Genomic DNA, 19,688 nt, shown 5'->3' on the forward strand with positions numbered 1-19,688 from the left:
TAATGGAGTTCAAGATCTCCTGCCTAAATCCCCCAAATTCGGAACAACTGACCACGATAGGCGGCACTCTTTGCTTCCTCACTTGAATCAAAGAGCCTGGGCTAGAGGCTGCTTCGATTTGGTGTTCGGAAAATTTGTCTAGAGCATCGAACTGATTGCTCATTTCGATACAATTATTCATTTCACCCTTGGAAGAAAGTTCGCATTCCGGGGAAGCGTCCTTTCTTCCATTCTTGCCACGTGTAGTGACAGTTTTAAAACCCACTTTTTTGGAAGGAAGTAGTGAATTCAGAGATTCACCCTTCCTTTTGTTTGTTGTTGATACCATGTTTAGTTAATAAACGAAAGAAGACGTGGCCTTCGAGAGGTTTTTTCCCAAGACGGTGTCCAAGAAGGATTACCACCGCTAGCTTTCGCCAACGGGTCCAACGAAAAATCGAAGGCACGGGTCCAAACAAGGATCGTAAAGGGATCAATAGTAGAAAAAATAGTACTGAAAAGTACTGTTTTAGTAGCACTGAAAAGTACCGTTTTTAATTTTAGCACTGAAAAGTACTTTTTTGTAGCACTGAAAAGTACTGTTTTATTGCTTTAGGTAGTTTTTAAGAAAACTTCCAAGAGCAGAGAGAATTCGTGTACGCACAGCACGAAGGTACGATGCGCACTGGCCTTGCAAACACTTATATTTCAAATGCTGGGTGAAGATTTGGATTCTACAGCTTTAATTCACTTTAATCAACAAAAATGTTCGGCCTCTTCATGATTTTTATTCCGGACACAACCACACTTTTGCTTCATATTCCGGACACATTGATTCGAATTCCGGACAGCTCATGAAAAACACAATTAGAATAGTCGAATCATTAACTAAATGCACTAATCCGTTAGAAAGACGTCAAAACTAGTTGAACATTGTAAATTTTCATGGATTGCTATGTAGCATGTTGATAAAAATCATCTTTCAAATTGGGAACTTTTTAACGGTCCATTCTGAAACATTTCGAGTGAAATCTTTCCCATACAAAGTAGAAGTAGGGGCCCAGATAGCCGTAGCGGTAAACGCGCAGCTATTCAGCATGACCAAGCTGAGGGTCGTGGGTTCGAATCCCACCGGTCGAGGATCTTTTCGGGTTGGAAATTTTCTCGACTTCCCAGGGCATAGAGTATCTTCGTACCTGCCACACGATATACGCATGCAAAAATGGTCATTGGCACAGTAAGCTCTCAGTTAATAACTGTGGAAGTGCTCATAAGAACACTAAGCTGAGAAGAAGGCTCTGTCCCAGTGGGGACGTAACGCCAGAAAGAAGAAGAAGAACAAAGTAGAGTGTCCGGAATTTGAAGCTGTCCGGGATTCGAATCAAAACGGTATTTTTTCATGACTTTCTCAAGGAATTTCGTAAAAATTTAGGTATTTTTATAAAGATTCAGAGATTATTCTGAAGATTTCTCCAGAGGTTCATTAAGTAATTATTTTTTGAAAAAATCCCTCCAAGTATTTTGTTTTGGATATCTCAAGAATGTAACCTAGATTTTTACATGTTTACTTCAGGTATTTCTCCAAAAAATCATTTTGATATTTTTTTAAGAAAGTCCCAAGTTTTCCGGGATTTTATCTTGTGATCCTTTCATCGATTTTATTAGTTTATCCTTCAAGATTTCCGATTAGAACATCATCAAAAATCGTTGTTAGATCTCCTAGAGAAACAACTGGAAAATGCGTTTGAAAGGCTAGTGAAAAAAATATGTAGAGGATCTTTGCACAAAAAAAATCGAGGTAATTCCTGAGAAAATAACTGGAATTAAGTATCGTTGTGCTAAAGGATTTCATACACATTGCATTTTTATTAGTTTTGTCTAATCTTAAACATTTTGGATCAATTTTTCTACACATCTTAGCGTTACTTTCGAACAATAAAACCTGAAATGATAATCATGAAGAAACATAATTCAAATCTCTAATAGAACGATTTTTTGATGGACTTATTAGAGTTGGTCCACTCTAACCGAACTGAAGAATACCGTTCAGTGTCTTAGTTCACTCTGACTGAAAATTTCTTGGAAAGTAACAGTCATTTGATGTTAGCATAGTCAAACTGGGTTCATATCTTTGAGATAAATTGATTATCCTTCGACATTAGTATCGTAAATTTTTCACGTATCCATATCTTTAAATCTGATATCAGTGACATTACGATAGCTTCAAAACTAAAATATTGTTGGATCAGAGCATTGGAGACCAGAAATATTCAAACTTGCGTTCAATCAGAATGGACCAAGCGATAATCTTGAGTACCGACCAGAATATACATATCCAATAGAAGGGCTCTAAGATTTTCCATACAGACACCACCAAATACCACCTGACACTATCAAAAACTTCTATCGGACTCTGGAATCGACATGAAAAATGCAGTAATTAATCAGCTCTTAGCTTTTCTGCACAGAAACTGTTGGAATTTCTGACCACCTATCGAAATATGGTAATTGGTCAGAAATCAAAAGCATCTCATGACAGAATAATCCAATTTTCTCAAGTTTTGTACTTGGTCCATTCTGACTTAACGCCGACCAAATGTGATAAGAAGAATGAGAACCACTGGCCCTCCGTAAATGTACGAATGGCGTAATTTGCATATTTCACTTATATGGTGTTTAGGTGTCGCTGAACGTGATCTTTGACGTGTGTTTTGACACCCAAAATTGGAATCATAAAAGGATGTGGGGTTCGTGCCGGGAATTTTCCACATCAAAGTCGTTTGCAAGCCTTGTAGTTCGAATAATATTTAAGAGCAAACAAAGACGCTCGGAAAGAAAACCAATTTATTCGACCACAAATCCAATTTTCGAATACGTGTGGACCATTAAAACAGCAGCAACTAATCCACCTTCCTGCGATCTCAATCCAACATTTTATGAATGAACCTACGCACAGTTGAAAGCCCGAACCACTCATCGTTTCGAGACCCCTTTCAGTCCATTCTCTCCGAGCAACAAACGCCCACATTCGGACTGGGGTTGAATGAATGTATATAATCCATATAATCGACGGTTTGCGTGAATATAAATATCATAGTTTTATATGGCTAATAAATTAACAGCTGCTTGCAAGCAGTCTCGGTTGACCATTCTGGTTGGTCGGCCATTCACCGCATCCGCCGATCCTATGGTGACCCGAGCAGAAGGAATTTCTACAGAATGCCAAACCAAGGTATTCCGTACCAGATAGTTTTCAATATTTTCCATCCGAAATAGGTTTGAAAGAGCCCTGCATAAGATGTAAAATACCTCAAATAATATATCATGCAAATTCTACAAATCAGGTATTGCAATACCTAAATGATTCGTGATACATTTTTATATAGAAGTGAAATTAGTCAATAGTAGTTCAATACCTCAAGAATTCCTCAAAAGGTATTTTTATTCATTTAATAATAACAAATTGAGGTGTGGACTATACCAAAATACCAAATTATGGTACGCATAGATAGATACGAGTTATTCGTTCCTACTCGGGAAACTTTGGTGTTCGCAACAGTCTACACCCACGTGGCAGCGATGTAAGGCTCGCAGATATTTTGCCATCGAAAACGGTAAGGCCCCGGATGGCATTAATCTCAATTTCATTACAAATTATTGCATATTGCGTACCTATACCTACCGGTGCTGAGCGTGGAGAATAGGTAGGTAACCCATACCGATATGTGGTCATAAATTTGCAATCGCCCACGCCTCCGTAATGGCTTCATGGGTGACACTTTTTTGTATGCGCTGTTTTTCTCGTGTGAAGCAACACTTAGGATTACAACACTGCTTAGTTGGCGCTAAAAAGTGGAAAAGACTTGATATTTTCTATAGGACTTTATTCGAAAGAAAAACAATCGGATATCGTTTAGACCCATCTAAAATTTTCATTTTATGCAAAAGACTGATATCCTGGAAGAGACTGAGGATGAAAGAAACCAGGATTTTTCGTGGAACAGGAAAACGAACTGTTGAAGCACACCCTGCATTTTAATTCACGCTACAACAGGATTACTATGACAGATATGCAAAAACTAGCATATGAGTTGGCCGAGAAGAGTTCTATTTGAATGGTGCTCATTTTACTTCCACTGCATGTTTATCATACTCTCAGCCGCTTTTCTTATTACCCTAATTAAACGTTCATATTACCCCCGTTACATGATTATTTTACGCACATGTCTGAAGAAAAGACAGTTATTTCAACTCATTACGTAATATAAAAAGCCATCTTTAAGCCATCTGAGCAATTTAAAACGAATTCAGAACTAAAACTCCAAAATTGCTGTGGGTGTTCATTTTACCTATAATTTCCCTATGCAGAAGTCAATCGCAGTAGCCAAGAGCAATGCATGCATTTCCTCTTGAACGATCACAAAGAAAATGTTTATACCTATGAACCGATGCACGCCCAAGCAGCACATATTGTTACAAGTAGCTTACAGCAACGGCTACCTAACATATTCAATAGTTACAATATGATACATTTGCAACATGGAAAAATACTGCTATGTAACCGAAAAAGCGCAAAAAGTCGAGCCTTATGTAACTTGTTTGTCCGTTACATAAGTAGTTTACAAGCGACTGCTATGTAATTTGTTGATTACGCATGGGTTTTCCTGCGACAAAATAAATGGAACGGCGTTAAAGTTGTTGTTACTTTCTGACAATTTTGGAACCGAACAACCATTTTACAATTGAATGTCAATAAAAGTAATACGTATGATTTTCGAACGCGTAATTTTTCACAAGTACATAATAGATTTAACTTGCTTAAAATTGACGCGCTCATAAAATAGATAATAATTTTATATTGAATAACACATGATACCTGCATTATTGAGATATTATTCCATTAGAACTGACACAAAAAAATGGAAATTGACACTGTTACTCAAATCAGCAGTGTTTTTGATTTTACCTTAATTGTTTGTGAAGATTGTGATTCTAAAATCACGTTGTTTCGTGTCCCACAGTTGGATTTTCTGGGTTGCCTATCATAAATCGCCATTTAATTTCATCTTGCTGCAGAAACACTTCCGAATAACTGTTTGAGGACAGTCAATCTAAAATGATGAAAACTATTAAAAAGCTGTTAGAGAGGCTGCAAATTGTAAATTCAACAATTTTAATTAATCACTGGAAAAATATCTATGAAAACAATAACTAGTCATAAAATAGTAAAGTTTTTATATCAAAATTCACAATACGTATGAAAACTTTTGGCATGTAGTGTTGACCACTGTCAGCAAGTTACTCGTTTGTTACACATCAATCACCCAGAAATCTTATGTTATTTTGAAACTGATGTGTAACTATACTGAAACTGCCTATAAATTACACTGCTGTTAATAGGAGAAGGGGTATTAAAATGAACACCTAGTATCTTGCTTTTAACCCACCGTCGGTCGCCCTAGTGTACTGAGTACACGCACTTTGCGAAAAGTCGAAAAATACGTTGAAAATCCCTTCAAATTGATCCGGGTGTTGATCCTATTCCAAGATCTACTCTTCTTCTTGCTTGTAGAGAAGAAATTTTTCGAAAAAATCAACGAAAAGTATTCGAAAACATCGTGTTTTTAACCTAAGTTTTTAGGTGTGTACTCAGTACACCAGTGCGACCGCTCGTGTAACTTTTTTTTACCAGGCCCGTCACACGAGCGGTCGCATCGTGTACTGAGTACACGCGGAGCAATTTTGATTGTACATTAGACTGATGCAAATTTTGAAGTTTTTGCTCCCCTATGCTTAAACGATGCCAATTATGATGAAAATGATCCTCCCAAAATTTGAAGTGATTCGGAAGATATATGACTGTGCACACGCCATTTGAAGTTTATATGGAGATTACTATGGAAAACGCCAATGTTTTGTGTTCAGCCCTCTATCTCTTAATCATAATATTTTATGGAAAAGTGAACACACTCATCTCATGTGAAAACTTCCCAGCTACAACTTTGCTGAAGACCACATTTTGATGAGACGTAAGGATAATTTGTTATCATTGATAACAAAGTCTAAATCATGCTAAGATGATCATTCAATTACTTTCAGAGCAACACTGCTTTTTTGCTGTAGAACATAGTAGCCTGGATTACTTTGATCTATTCTTTTCGCCAGGAGCACCACTGTTGCCTGGCGAACAGTTGGTGAAGCATGCTACATGCAAACTAACTTTATGATGATAAATAACAATTTATCCTGACGTCCAATCAAAAAGTGGTCTTCTGCAAATTTGTAGGTGGGAAGTTTTCACATGAGATGAGTGTGTTCACTTTTCCATAAAATATTATGACGAAGAGATAGAGGGCTGAACACAAAAGATTGGCGTTTTCCATAGCAATCTCCATATAAACTTCAAATGGCGTGTGCACAGTCAAATTTCTACCGAATCACTTCAAACTTTAGGAGGATGCCTTTTACCATAATTAAAATCGTTTAAGCATAGGGGAGCTAAAATTTCAAAATTTGCATCACTCTATTGTACATCCAAAGCTAGGCAAGATAGAATATGAATGTCTTCGACAAATTTCTTCAGTCCAACAGTACCAATTGATCAGTGGACAGAAAACACTTTGGAAACATCCTCATCTTCCTGTGGCCATCGGATTGTGTTCCCCGGGGGAACCGATGTAGTGGACATTTCGCAATGCAACATCTCGAACAAAAATATCTCAGGATCTAGATTTTTTAGCAAGATGGTGTCTTCGGCAAAGTTGTTCAGTAGGTCAAGGGCTAACATTTGATAGGCTGCTTGTTTAGAAATTCTGCCGCCAGATGGTGCTAGTGAGCATTTATTTTTTCAAACACCGATATCTCAAGATCCTGATTACCTAGAAAGATGATGTCTTCGACAAAGTTGTTTAGTAGGTCAAGGACTAACATATGATAAGCTACCTAACAAGAAAAACTGCCACAAGATGGCGCTAGTGAGCATGCAATATTTCAATCACGAATATCTCAGGATCCCGATTTTTTAGAAAGATGGTGTTTTCAGCAAAGTTGTTCAGTAGTTCAAGGGCTACCATGTGATGATCTTCTTGATTCGGAATTCTTTCAATAGATGGCGCTAGTGAGCATGATATTTTGCGAAGACAGATATCTCAGGATCCTGGTTACCTGTAAAGTTGACGTCTTGGACAAAAGTGTTGAATAGGTTAAGGTCTAGCATGTAATAAGCCACCTAACTTGAAATTCTACCAACAGATGGCGTATTTTGATCGCGAATATCTCAGGATAACAATATTTTAGCAAGATGGTGTAATCGGCAAAGATGTTTAGCAGATTAAGGACTAAACGTGTGATGTGCCGTTTGATTCGGATTTCTTCCACAAAACGACGCTGAAGATGCAATTTTCCGAACGCAGATATATTTGGATCCTGATCGCTTAGAAAAATGATCCTGAGATATTTTCATAACTAATAAATATTACCCCTTCGGCAAGGTTGTTCTAAGATGAAGGCCTAAATGCAAGGAACCTCATGTTTTAAAATTCTTTCAACTGGTAGCGATATTCAGCATGCATATTTTGATTGCTAATATCTGAGGATCCCGATTACATCCAAATAAAAACTTCTCGGCTCAAAAGTTCAGTAAGTCAAGTACAAACTTGTGATGGGCCACACTTGTTTGGGAATTCTTCCACTAGATGGTGCCACTGAGTATGCTAAATTTTCAACCCAAATATCTAGGATCGTGATTGCTTAATCATGAAAATGACGTCTTCAACTAAGTTGTTTATTCTGTCCAAGACTGATGCATGTTTACCATGTAATAAACCGTGTGATTCGAAAACGGTGCTCTTCAGCATGAAAATCCCATTAGAATATACTTTCATGGACAGTCAAATTTCCAGTCGATACTCAAAAGATCATCGACTCATGGAACAGATATTCTTCAGAAAGCTGATAAAAGGGAGCATTATAGTAATTATGATTTTTTTGTTTTTAATTATGGTTTCATGAGTCGATATCGAACTATGGAACATCGACTAATACAGGTTTGACTATATTTAAAAATATGACGATCAAAATCATTGCAGCCTGCAGTTGGTCGCATATATACGAGTCGGTCGTTAAAAAAATGATCGATGGACACCTATGAGAGTGTGACGCCTTTTTGTCTGTGCCTGAATCAACTGAAGAACTGTCAATGGTGGTTACATTTGAGCAATAGGCCTTTTCACGAGACGTCTCAAATCAGCTGATTCGGAAGGTCTTTGACAGTTCTTCTATACAAATGCCGAACGTGTCGGTGGTTCTAAAAGGTAAACAATAATACAAAATAACGATCAAATAATTATGAAGGCGTAATCGGTTTTCCAGAAAACATCTATTCTGAGAATTCAACTGAATTTTCTGATAAAATTATCAATAGCATACTGCAGTAGCACGTGATATTTTTCTGCTATCAAACAGTATATTTCAAGCACATTGATTGGTTTAAATAATGCGAATAATAGCCTTAAAACTGGTGCTAGACTTAGCACACGATGCTTTTCATTTTTACTTCCATTTGAAAAAAAAATGAAAAGGCCTATCAAATATCTAATGAGCCTTTGTACGTGCCATAAATTCTTTTGTTCTCATGACTTTTACTGTGCGCCGTGTGTTGGTGCTGTCTCTTTCTCTCTCACGGGCAACTTGAAAACAGAGCGCACAGTAAAAGTCAAACGTTTTATAGCATGCATAGGCTCATGAGTTAAAGAACAAAAGAATTTATGGCACGTACAGCGGCTCATGGGCGGCAGAAAGACGTTACACAAAAACAAAGATGGATGTGTTAGTGCAAAGTGATATGAGAAACTCGGTCTCTCATGGCGACTCACGGGATGGCACGCACACTACAACATTGTTTGAATCACCTCGAATGTGATAGATATTGCCTGTGTTGTTTACAAATCAATTCAAAGTGCTCTTTGTGCTAGTATAACCATATCTAGAGGAATTTGCGATTAGGGCCTATCTGACAAATCAATAACAATGAGAAAATAATCAATGAAATTCTCATGTGCAATTTTAAATCCCAATTGGAGAAAATATACTCAAACTTAAACCTTTTCACTTTAAAACATATTTCATAAACCTAGTTTTAAAATCCTCATCAATACCACACACATCTCCTACAATATCCCCTAGCTATTTCGTACTCAAAAGATCTTTAAAGGTTTCGCCTAAAACTTACTCAAGAATGCCAGTATCGCCCAATGTTATGAGCCTGTAATCGATATTATTTTCAGTGTCGCCTATTACTTTAGCGCCGTGTCTACATTCTGGTTTCAATTAAGCCCGCCATGTACGCCTTGTTTATTTTTTGTTTGCAGTGTCGCCGTTTACTCTCGCCGTGTTTTGATTTCGATTTCAGATGCGCCCATCACTTTGATAAACAAAAACACAGGCGTAATCAATAAAGTGTGTGGTTTTGCATGAGGTGAAGTTTCGTCTTCTACAAATTTGCGTTTTTCGAATAGTTAAATTATCGACAGGGGAAAAGTTCAAGTGCAGTGAATAGACAATCAAGCTACAATTTCAACGCTATATTTTCTTAAATTGTGTACATTTTGTCAGTTTCGCCTGGCTCGCGAATCTTTCTAGATATTATGATTATACTAGCACAAATAGCACTTTGAATTTATTTGTAAACAATCAGAAAGTGAAATTATCGGTCACGGCGATAATCATAAGCCTATCTCTCAAGCTGATTTTCCGGAGGAAAAAGACGTGCCATAATATCAAACCCGACCAGTACTGCGAGAGTGTGCTCTCACGAGATGTGCAGCAACGAATTTAGATTATCACCAGCAACGAGAAGTTTGCGTCCTACTTTTCTACTAAACATAAAAATAATATTGTTCAATTTGAATCTTGAATTTGAAGTAGAATGAACCCTATATGTTTAATTTTATTTTGTGCTTATTTATTAATTTACTGGTAGCGAAATGTTTTAACATTTGACAAAACGTGTATTGATGAGCCCAAATGATCAGTATCATAAGATGTTCAGCAAATTAAATGCTCACTGGCGCAGGATTACTCAAAATATAATTGCCAATAACATGTGAGCACTTTCTTTACCTAATAAATTTTATGAAGACGTCAAGTTTTAAAATAATCGGGAACTTGAGATTCGATATTTGAAAAAAATTAAACCAAGAGCTCTTTCTCTAGCCTGATGGAATTGTTTGAACTCTAACGGCCCATTGCATTTTGAATTGAATGCGGAAGAATTTTGAGTAGGTATATTTTATACTTAACACGTTGGTCCATGATATACAGAACCACTTCATCAAAGACACCATCTTTGTAATCTAATTTCATTTTTCTAACCAGGATCCTGAAATAATTCAATTCGAAAATTTCGTTTTGTGGAAGAATTCTGAATCAAACTGCATATCACATGTTTAGTCTTTGACCTACTAAACATCTTTGCTGAAAACACCATCTTGCTAAAATATCATTATCTTAAGATATTCGCGATCAAAATACAGCATGATTACTATTGCCATTTGGTGATAGAATTTCAAGTTGGGTGGCATATTACATACTAGACCTTGACCTATTCAAAACTTTTGTCGAAGACGTCAACTTTATAGGTAGCCTGGATCCTGAGATATCTGTGTTTGCAATATATCATGCTCACTAGCGCCATCTATTGAAAGAATTCTGAATCTAGAAGATCATCACATGGTAGCCCTTGAACTACTGAACAACTTTGCTGAAAACACCATCTTTCTAAAAAATCGGGATCCTGAGATATTCGTGATTGAAATATTGCATGCTCACTAGCGCCATCTTGTGGCAGTTTTTCTTGTTAGGTAGCTTATCATATGTTAGTCCTTGACCTACTAAACAACTTTGTCGAAGACATCATCTTTCTAGGTAATCAGGATCTTGAGATATCGGTGTTTGAAAAATTAAATGCTCACTAGCACCATCTGGCGGCAGAATTTCTAAACAAGCAGCCTATCACATGTTAGCCCTTGATCTACTGAACAACTTTGCCGAAGACACCATCTTGCTAAAAAATCTAGATCCTGAGATATTTGTGTACGAGATGTTGCATTGCGAAATGACCACTACATCGGTTCCCCCGGGGCACAATCCGATGGCCACAGAAAGATGAGGATGTTTCCAAAGTGTTCTCTGTCCACTGACCAATTGGTACCGTTGGACTGGAGAAATTTGTCGAAGACATCCATATTCTATCTTGCCTAGCTTTGGATGTACAATCAAAATTGCTCCGCGTGTACTCAGTACACGATGCGACCGCTGGTGTAACTTTTTTTTGAGCGACTGACGGAAGGTTAATGGGAAAAACGATGAATTTGCGCTAAATCATCAAATAATGTGCAAAAATCCCCTAAGCCAAATGACTGGAACCTTACAAAAGTATGAAAATTAAATGCCCCGTCCAAGCAATCACATGGTTTGTGACGTGCTCAAATGGCTCAAATAGCTCCAAAGAAGGTAAATGCTATAATAAGGGCGTGCTATAATAAGGGCGCAAGTCGCATGATCGATTTCTCTTCATCGATTTTCTCTTCTGTGAATAAAGGTGACAAGGTGCGGGTTTGTTAACAATTTTTCACTACAAGACGCTAGGAAGTAATGCAATCTTGCCTCCTGAGGTGAAACAACGAATTGAATTTAGAAATTGATCAATTTGTGAAAATATTTGGGACTGAGGGTAATATGCCCGACAAGGAAAATAGCGATTTAGATTTGAAAAACATGCTTTTTATTATAATCGGATATACAAATATGTTCTCTATCAAATAGTAGAAACAACATCCATCCATTTAAGTATTTCTAGGGTTAATAAATCAATTAAAAAAATGCGTGCTTATGGGTCATCCATAAACCACGTAGTCATTTATTAGGGGAGGGGAGAGATTCTGCTCAATGACCACGGACCAAAAAAATGTAAATTTTGTGTATGGACAAATGACTACTAGGGAGAAGGTGGGTCTAAAATTGGGAAAAAATAACAGCGTTGTTAATGGTAGCCCCTTGTGCATTTCTGTGCTGTCACTTCAATAGGGCCTAACTAACATGAGTGATTTCTCTTCATCGATTCTGCATTGCATACCTACATGCTGATGCGAAAAATTTACATTTGTAAGGTTCTAATTTGCGCGTTACTTGAGCGTGGCACGTTTGGTAGAATTTGAATTCATACGGCTGTTTTGGTGTTATGAAATGGGGGTGGCCGTTTTGCCCCACGAGTTGATTAAAGTTTAGGTCCTTCGAAAGTTTTTCAAGAACAAATTTACCATATTTATTGCACGTAATACAAACTATGACAGTGCATAAGTGGACCCTGTGGCGGTTGTAATCCCAGAACAAATTTCAACAAAGAAGACAGCCACTGACTGCTGTCGTCCAAAAGTAATTAAGCTTAACAAAACACAATCATTTACTGGATTGACTGTTTAACGAGAAACTTGCGACGATCGACGCGCCACAATAATTTGTGGACGGAGGGTATTAGAACTAAGTTGAAGATGTTGATTTCGAAAATTTGAAGTAAACATCACCTCCAAAAACTAGCGATTTTGCGGTGGAATGTTGACGTTTAATGGATTATTGGCTTCGGCAAAAAATGCAACAGATGGCATTAGTGAGCAGAAGTCTTGAGCATTTTAAATGTATGGAGAAATTTATTAAAATTAGATTTTATGCTCAACAAACGAATTATCATGGAAAATATTTGGTACAGGTTGTAGGTAATAATGTTGGCTAACTCCGGGACCAAATATTTTTCGCGGAAACTACGACATTTTTGAAATATTTGAAAATATATTGAAATCTCCATACATTTTCAATGACCGAAAACTCCTGGTTTGACTTTTCATGCTCTTGCATTTCTATATACATGGGATCCATTTCCTGATAAATATACATGGATTTTTGTTAGCTTAAGTGTCAGAACACGCGTTTGTTTGTTTTTATTTTTCGACTGGCTTAGGAACGTTGGTTTTTTTATTCTGAACACTAAGCTCCTCCGCAAAGCAGGTTTTTTTCTCGACGTGCCTGAAAAATGCAAGCAACCGGATTGACCGGCAGTGAAGGCCCGCAGGACGGCGATTGGGAAAGGTTTGTATAATATATTATTCAGGGAGTGCGTTTTGTTAACAAAAAATGTATTACAGATGCCATCCGGAAGCCTCTTCGCCGCTGCAAGTAGAGGCGGTGTACGTGTCGGAATCAGATTGGTACCTGCCGGACCCGCCGGAGCCAGAGTGCGGAACTAGCAGAGGAAAAACTCCCATGGTTTTGGTGCAGAGGCTGCCATCCTCTGTAGTCCGGAGGTACATCAATGAGAGCAACGCGCATATATTCGGTAAGTTTTTCCGTTCTAATGAGGAATATGTACCTGAAAAGAAAAGTAATCGCCTACCGGTTTTTCGCAGCCCTGTAGGTGGTGTAGTGGCAAGCGTGATTGCCTCCCACCCCAGTCGGTCGGTTATTGATTCCCCCCCGACGCCGTAGGGATTTTCTGGGAAAAAATCTATGATCATGTCTGCCTTCGGAAGGGAAGTGATGCCGTTGGTCCTGGCCCATGTCTTGATGGGTTCAATATGTAGAGTTCCATGTGCCCCAGATTTGTGGTATGTGTGGAGGTCTCTGGGCATACATATTAACTCTCAAACCTACAATGTCTCACTTTTCATTAAAAATCATAATTTGGCCAATTATTAACCGATTTTGGATCTTTTGGTCTCGAACAGATTTATTATGTTCCAGAAAAAAGGGGATTGCCAATTGGTTCCGGAGTTATTACGAATTCAAATGGGGTATATTCGTTCCGGAAGTGATGGTTCACGTAGATTTTTCAAGATAAGCGGTAAGAAAATTATTCATTGTGTACTTTCTATAAGTAAATAGCTGTCAGAAGGTCGAATGATATTGGTTCTCATTAATTCTGGCCATTTCGGATACCCGGTCACCTGTACCCTGAGAGGACATTTTATGAAACTTACAGAATAGTACCGTGCGACGGCTTAAAATTCGTGATTTAAAAAAAAAAATCGTTTGAGAAGGGCCTAAACCCGAGGGGCTTAAAATTCGTGGTTTTTTTATCCTGAACACTATAGATATAATGCCAAGGTTCAATATGTGGTTCTGGCAACTTCCGGATACCCCGGAATTGGTTCCGGCAGGGCCTCAGTGAGACGCTTTTGTAATCCTACTAACTTATATCGTGCGACGCCTCAAAATTCGTGATTCTTTATCCTGAACATCATATATATATAAGGGACCCAGATAGCCGTAGCGGTAAACGCGCAGCTATTCAGCAAGACCGAGCTGAGGGTCGTGGGTTCGAATCCCACCGGTCGAGGATCTTTTCGTAATGGAAATTTTCTCGACTTCCCAGGGCATAGAGTATCTTTGTACCTGCCACACGATATACGCGTGCAAAAATGGTCATTGGCATAGTAAGCTCTCAGTTAACTGTGGAAGTGCTCATAAGAACACTAAGCTGAGAAGCAGGCTCTGTCCCAGTGGGGACGTAACGCCAGAAAGAAGAAGATCATATATATAATGCCAAGGACCAATATGAGGTTCTTATCACTTCCGGATACCCCGGAATCGGTTCCGGCAGGGCCTTAGTGGGACACTTTTGTACATCCTAATAACTCCTGAACATTATAGTACAGTGCGACGGCTTAAAATTCGTGATTTTTTATCCTGAACACCATAGATATAATGCCAAGGACCAATATGAGGTTCTGGCCACTTCCGGATACCCCGGAACCGGTTCCGGCAGGGACACTTATAATCCTACTAACTTATATCGTGCGACGGCTCAAAGTTCGTGATTTTTTATAGATATAATGCCATGGACCAATATGAGGTTCTGGCCACTTTCGGATGCCGGAATCGGTTCCGGCAGGGAGCCAGTGGGACACTTTTGTAATCCTACTAACTTATATCGTGCGACGGCTCAAAATTCGTGGTTTTTTATCCTGAACACCATAGATATAATGCCAAGGACCAATATAAGGTTCTGGCCATTTCCGGATACACTGGAATCGGTTCCGGCAGGGATCCAGTGGGACACTTTTGTAATCCTACTAACTTATATCGTGCGACGTCATTATACGTTTTGAATATGTCAGAAAAAAATTGAATAAAGGATTTTAGGATAAAAAATCACGAATTTTGAGCCGTCGCACGATATAAGTTAGTAGGATTACAAAAGTGTCCCACTGAGTCCCAGCCGGAACCTATTCCGGGGTTTTCGGATGTAACCAAAACCTCATATTGGTCCATGGCATTATAGTTATGGTTCTTCTTCTTTCTGGCGTTACGTCCCAACTGGGACAGAGCCTGCTTCTCAGATTAGTGTTCTTATGAGCACTTCCACAGTTATAAACTGAGAGCTTTCTTTGCCGATTGACCATTTTTGCATGTGTATATCGTGTGGCAGATACGAAGATATTCTATGCCCTGGGAATCGAGAAAATTTCCTTTACGAAAAGATCCTCGACCAGCGGGATTCGAACCCACGACCCTCAGAATGGTCTTGCTGAATAGCTGCGCGTTTACCACTACGGCTATCTGGGCCCCACTATAGTTATGGTGTCCAGGATAGAAAAAAATCATGGATTACAAAAGTGTCCCAAAGTGGCCCTGCCAGAACCGACTACGGGGAATCCGAAAGTGGCCAGAACCTCCAATGGACCAAGGCATTATAGCTATGATGTTCAGGATAAAAAATCACGAATTTTGAGCCGTCGCACGATAGAAGTTAGAAGGATAACAAAAGTGTGAGATATGCATCGTCAAAGTTGGACTTTGATCTTTTTCTGGACCCTGTTCTAGTAAGCGTAAGTTGTCTCCCCCTTTATAGTAAGAGTTGAATAAAAGCATATGAGTGTGAATATGGGGGTTTTTAGAGCCAGTTCGCGAACGCCGCAACCCCTTCTTGTATCGATGTTCTTCGATCAGGCTGAAATTTTCAGGGATTGTTCTTCTATATAAAAGAAGATGTTTTGCAATGTTTTAGATTTTAATATTAGGGGGAAGTGGGACAAAATGACCCCCAATGATTTCATGTCACTTAACATGCGAAATCACAAAAACTGATATAACTATAGTAAAAGTGCACGGATTATGTTAAAATTTGGCATGATTACTCTACGTTATATAAACTTTAAGATTGGCATGGTATATGGATTTTGAAAGTACTTCAAATCGAGAAAAATGAGTTTTTCATAAAAAAAATTAGTGATTTTCAAATCGATTTTTTTTTTTGCCAACCGAACTAGGTCAAAAATCTAAATATGACGTTTTGTAGGGCAACTCATGGGCTTTCATTTGAGATGTAATCCAGATATGCCATTTCAAAAATACATAATTTTCGTGAGAAAATGCAACTTCCAACAATCTTTCTCTCTCTCTTTCACTTTTTAGTGAAAATTGCAAGCATCAAGGCCAGGAAAAATCAAAATTCTATTCAAGATATAAACTTACTATAGTTATATCAGTTTTTGTGATTTTGCATGTTAAGTGACATGGAACCATTGGGGGTCATTTTGTCCCACTTCCCCCTAATATAAAAATCTAAAACTTTGCAAAACATCTTCTTTTATATAGAAGAACAATCCCTGAAAATTTCAGCCAGATCGGACAATATCAATACAACTTCCCTTGGAAAGGGGGTTGCGGTTCTCGCGAACTGGCTCTTAATGAAACTATTAAAAAAAATTGATCACATTGGTAAAATGTGTAGAAATAGGAATTTCCAGAGAAAAATGAAAAAGGATAGGAATAAACATTAAAAAGATCAAATTTATAAATTCGCGATTTAAAATAAATTATTGCCCAAAACGTGCACAGACCAATTTTAAATAGCAAAAACTGATATTTAGAGCGAAAATAAAAAAATTAAGTATTAGAGATAAAGTAAATATTGCTTTTTGCGCGATCGTTTAACCGCTAAAAATGCGTTTTTTCTTCTGGATAGTAAAATAGAAGGTAACTTCAAACTATTTTAATGAATTTCGTCTTTTTTATCTTATTTTAGCATCTACAGCTTTTGGTTCAGCTCCTGCGTCATATGATGAACAAACGATACAAACAGCAAACGGAAAGAAGACGTTGAAGCGATTACAAGAGGAGGCGACACAGCTGAAGTTACCTACAAAAGGAACAAAGGCCCAACTAGAAAAACGGTGAGCTATTCACTCAATTAAACAAAATGACCAATGTACAATAACTCGTTCTTTTTGTCTGTTGTAGATTAAAAATATACAGAGAAAATGATCTGAACCGAAGCCTTGTCGAAACTGCTATGACTGTCTTGCCTCTGGATGCTACAGAGTTTCGCGATGTGCCACCTTACTGGGCCTTGCGTGACATTTCGGTTGCTAATATCACCTGGCTGTCTGCAGTTGCCGTTTTCAACTACTTTCAAGATAGAAATGCTATGAATAGTTACAAAAACGGAAGAACGCTATTAAAGGATTGCTTCCTAAAACATGTATCGTATGGACGGGTAATGATTTTAATGAAGCTTTACTAAGCTATATTTATTTGTAATTAGTAGAATTGATATTTACAGTAAATGTTATTTAGTAGTAATATGGTATATGTAGATTTGGTGTTGTTAAGTTTGTAAACTGGTCGACAGACGCACTCTCGTCGACCACTATTTTAATGATTGATTCAAACATGTGATAGGTAGCCAATCGGTCATACAGAGCGCTCGCTTTATATTTGTCCGGGTTTGATAACTACACACTGCTGCCACTTGGTTTTGTATTGGCCAAACACAGTGATTTTAGCATTAGACGTACATGCTCTCGCAACGTTGATTTTTATTGGGATTTGTTCTAACTGTTACGTGAGACAAGTGGAATAGAGTAAAAAGTAGATAACGCGAAAAATATTTGTATGGCGAAATGCATCTAACGAATGATTTCTCAAAATTGGAAACCATTTTCGAAAAAAAAAACTTGGCATCGGTTGAGCATGGTAATGCTGGTTATCACTTCTACCGTAAGGACGCCATTTACCGCTCATTTAACTGCTTTTCAACAGGTTAAATTCAGTCAAAAATCGGCTGTTCGATATTTTTCACAACTTTTTGCAATAGACGCAAGATAAACCATTTGTTTTTGTAAAAAAAAGATGAATTGTGAAAAATGTATGGTAGACATGTATGCAAATGATACAGATTTAGGGCGCCATTCATCGCTCATCCTGAGTATGAGGCCCTATATACAGCACTAGTGCAAATTAATTTACTTTCATTAGCTGATTGTATTATTTGTACTATACTGCCGTGAATCGCAATTCAGTCCCATCTGCATTTTCGTCAAAATTGAGTTGAGTTCAATTTTCAACATATCTTCCAATGCTCTTTCAGCTGCAGTAATAAGGTTATATGATTTGTTCGGAAAAATTAAGAACAAACAGCAGGTCTAATTGTCCCATAATGAAAAGTAACCGCATATTAGTCCCACTACAGATTTCCTCACTGTAAAATAAAAATGAGTCGTGTTTTGATCATCTTTATATTTTTCTCGTACGATATCTAGTGAAAAGCAAATTATGAAAATTGTGTTTCCTTAAGATTTGAACATGTTCCAATCCTCTGGAATTGTTTGAATATTCGTATGGAAAACGAGTTTGGCGACTTTACAGCCCATTTTTACAGATGGGACTGACTTGCGATTCACGGCAGTATAGTACAACAACATATTAAATCGTGACAGCTAAGATTTTTCGATCTGCCATAATAAAATCATTGTTAAACTCATGTTTATCGCATAAAACAGCCTAAAATTATTTTTTATAAATAAATATAAAATTAATTAATATAAATTAATATAAAATCTCACGAATTTTATTCTGATACTTTCCACGTAGAAAATTCCATCATCGCCAGGGGCTTTCATATTTTTGAATTCGGTCATAATAGTTCACATTTCTTCCAAATCAGTCTATCATGAATTTTCGAAAAAACGTTTTCTTGATTGAGAATGTTTTCGAAATCGTGAGTAACTTAATTTTGTATTGGACTAGTATGTCCTAAATTGAAGTTGTGTGCGCTTTCAGGTGAATTTTATTGTCGCGTTTTTATATATAAACAAATAAAAGTGATAATCATGATATTTTAGCCTATTGTATCAAAATAAGAAAAAAATAAATTTGTAAAACATCCACAGAACACGTCTAAGTTTTCAAGGTGAGTTTTGAAGTATGTCCAAAAGTGATTTTATATTATTAATGCTAATCTGGATTTCAAGTCAAATTTGGTAGGGTGATCATGGTAACTTGCTGAAAATAATGTTGTTTGAAACTAATATTCGTATTGTGTTGCGTATTAACAAACTTAACAAATCATTTTGTTTCTTTGCATGATATTTTATTAGATGTTTGTAATAATGGTGTAAATTGTTTTTGCTCTATGTTATTGCGTATTATTTGTTATGTGTTATATTACATTAGTTTGCTGTGTTAATTTAACGTTGGTTATGTTTTAACAATTATAGGTTTCTGAAAACGTTCTACAATTCAGAGGATATTGTGGAGCTACAATGAAGAAACAGGTGTTGTACAAGGTCCAATTTGAAATCTGCTGCCAAAATCAGAGAATTACAAAATCACGTTGTGAATGCGTAGCAGGTGCCGGTAACTCATCCGCCTGTAAG

General features: G+C 37.5%; 2 protein-coding genes across 4 annotated transcripts in view; both read left to right on the top strand.

Annotated features, from left to right (window-relative positions):
- Nucleotides 1–19,688, top strand: part of LOC5568309 (breast cancer anti-estrogen resistance protein 1) — a 451,449-nt gene that overhangs the window by 190,505 nt on the left and 241,256 nt on the right. The window lies entirely within an intron of this gene.
- The window catches only part of LOC110675709, a 30,729-nt gene continuing 23,310 nt past the window's right edge, over nt 12,270–19,688 (top strand). Inside the window, exons 1-4 of one of the 2 annotated variants that reach the window (XM_021841390.1) lie at nt 12,270–13,119; nt 13,176–13,366; nt 17,057–17,204; nt 17,272–17,983. In XM_021841390.1, coding sequence (XP_021697082.1) covers nt 13,064–13,119; nt 13,176–13,366; nt 17,057–17,204; nt 17,272–17,554 — 678 coding nt within the window. In that variant the 5' untranslated portion in view covers nt 12,270–13,063 and the 3' untranslated portion in view covers nt 17,555–17,983. Of the gene's footprint in view, nt 13,120–13,175; nt 13,367–17,056; nt 17,205–17,271; nt 17,984–19,688 lie in introns of those variants that run through there. The other variant, XM_021841391.1, reaches the window with a different exon arrangement.

The sequence above is a fragment of the Aedes aegypti genome, chromosome 2 (assembly GCF_002204515.2).
Source record: "Aedes aegypti strain LVP_AGWG chromosome 2, AaegL5.0 Primary Assembly, whole genome shotgun sequence".
Taxonomy (NCBI): domain Eukaryota; kingdom Metazoa; phylum Arthropoda; class Insecta; order Diptera; family Culicidae; genus Aedes; species Aedes aegypti.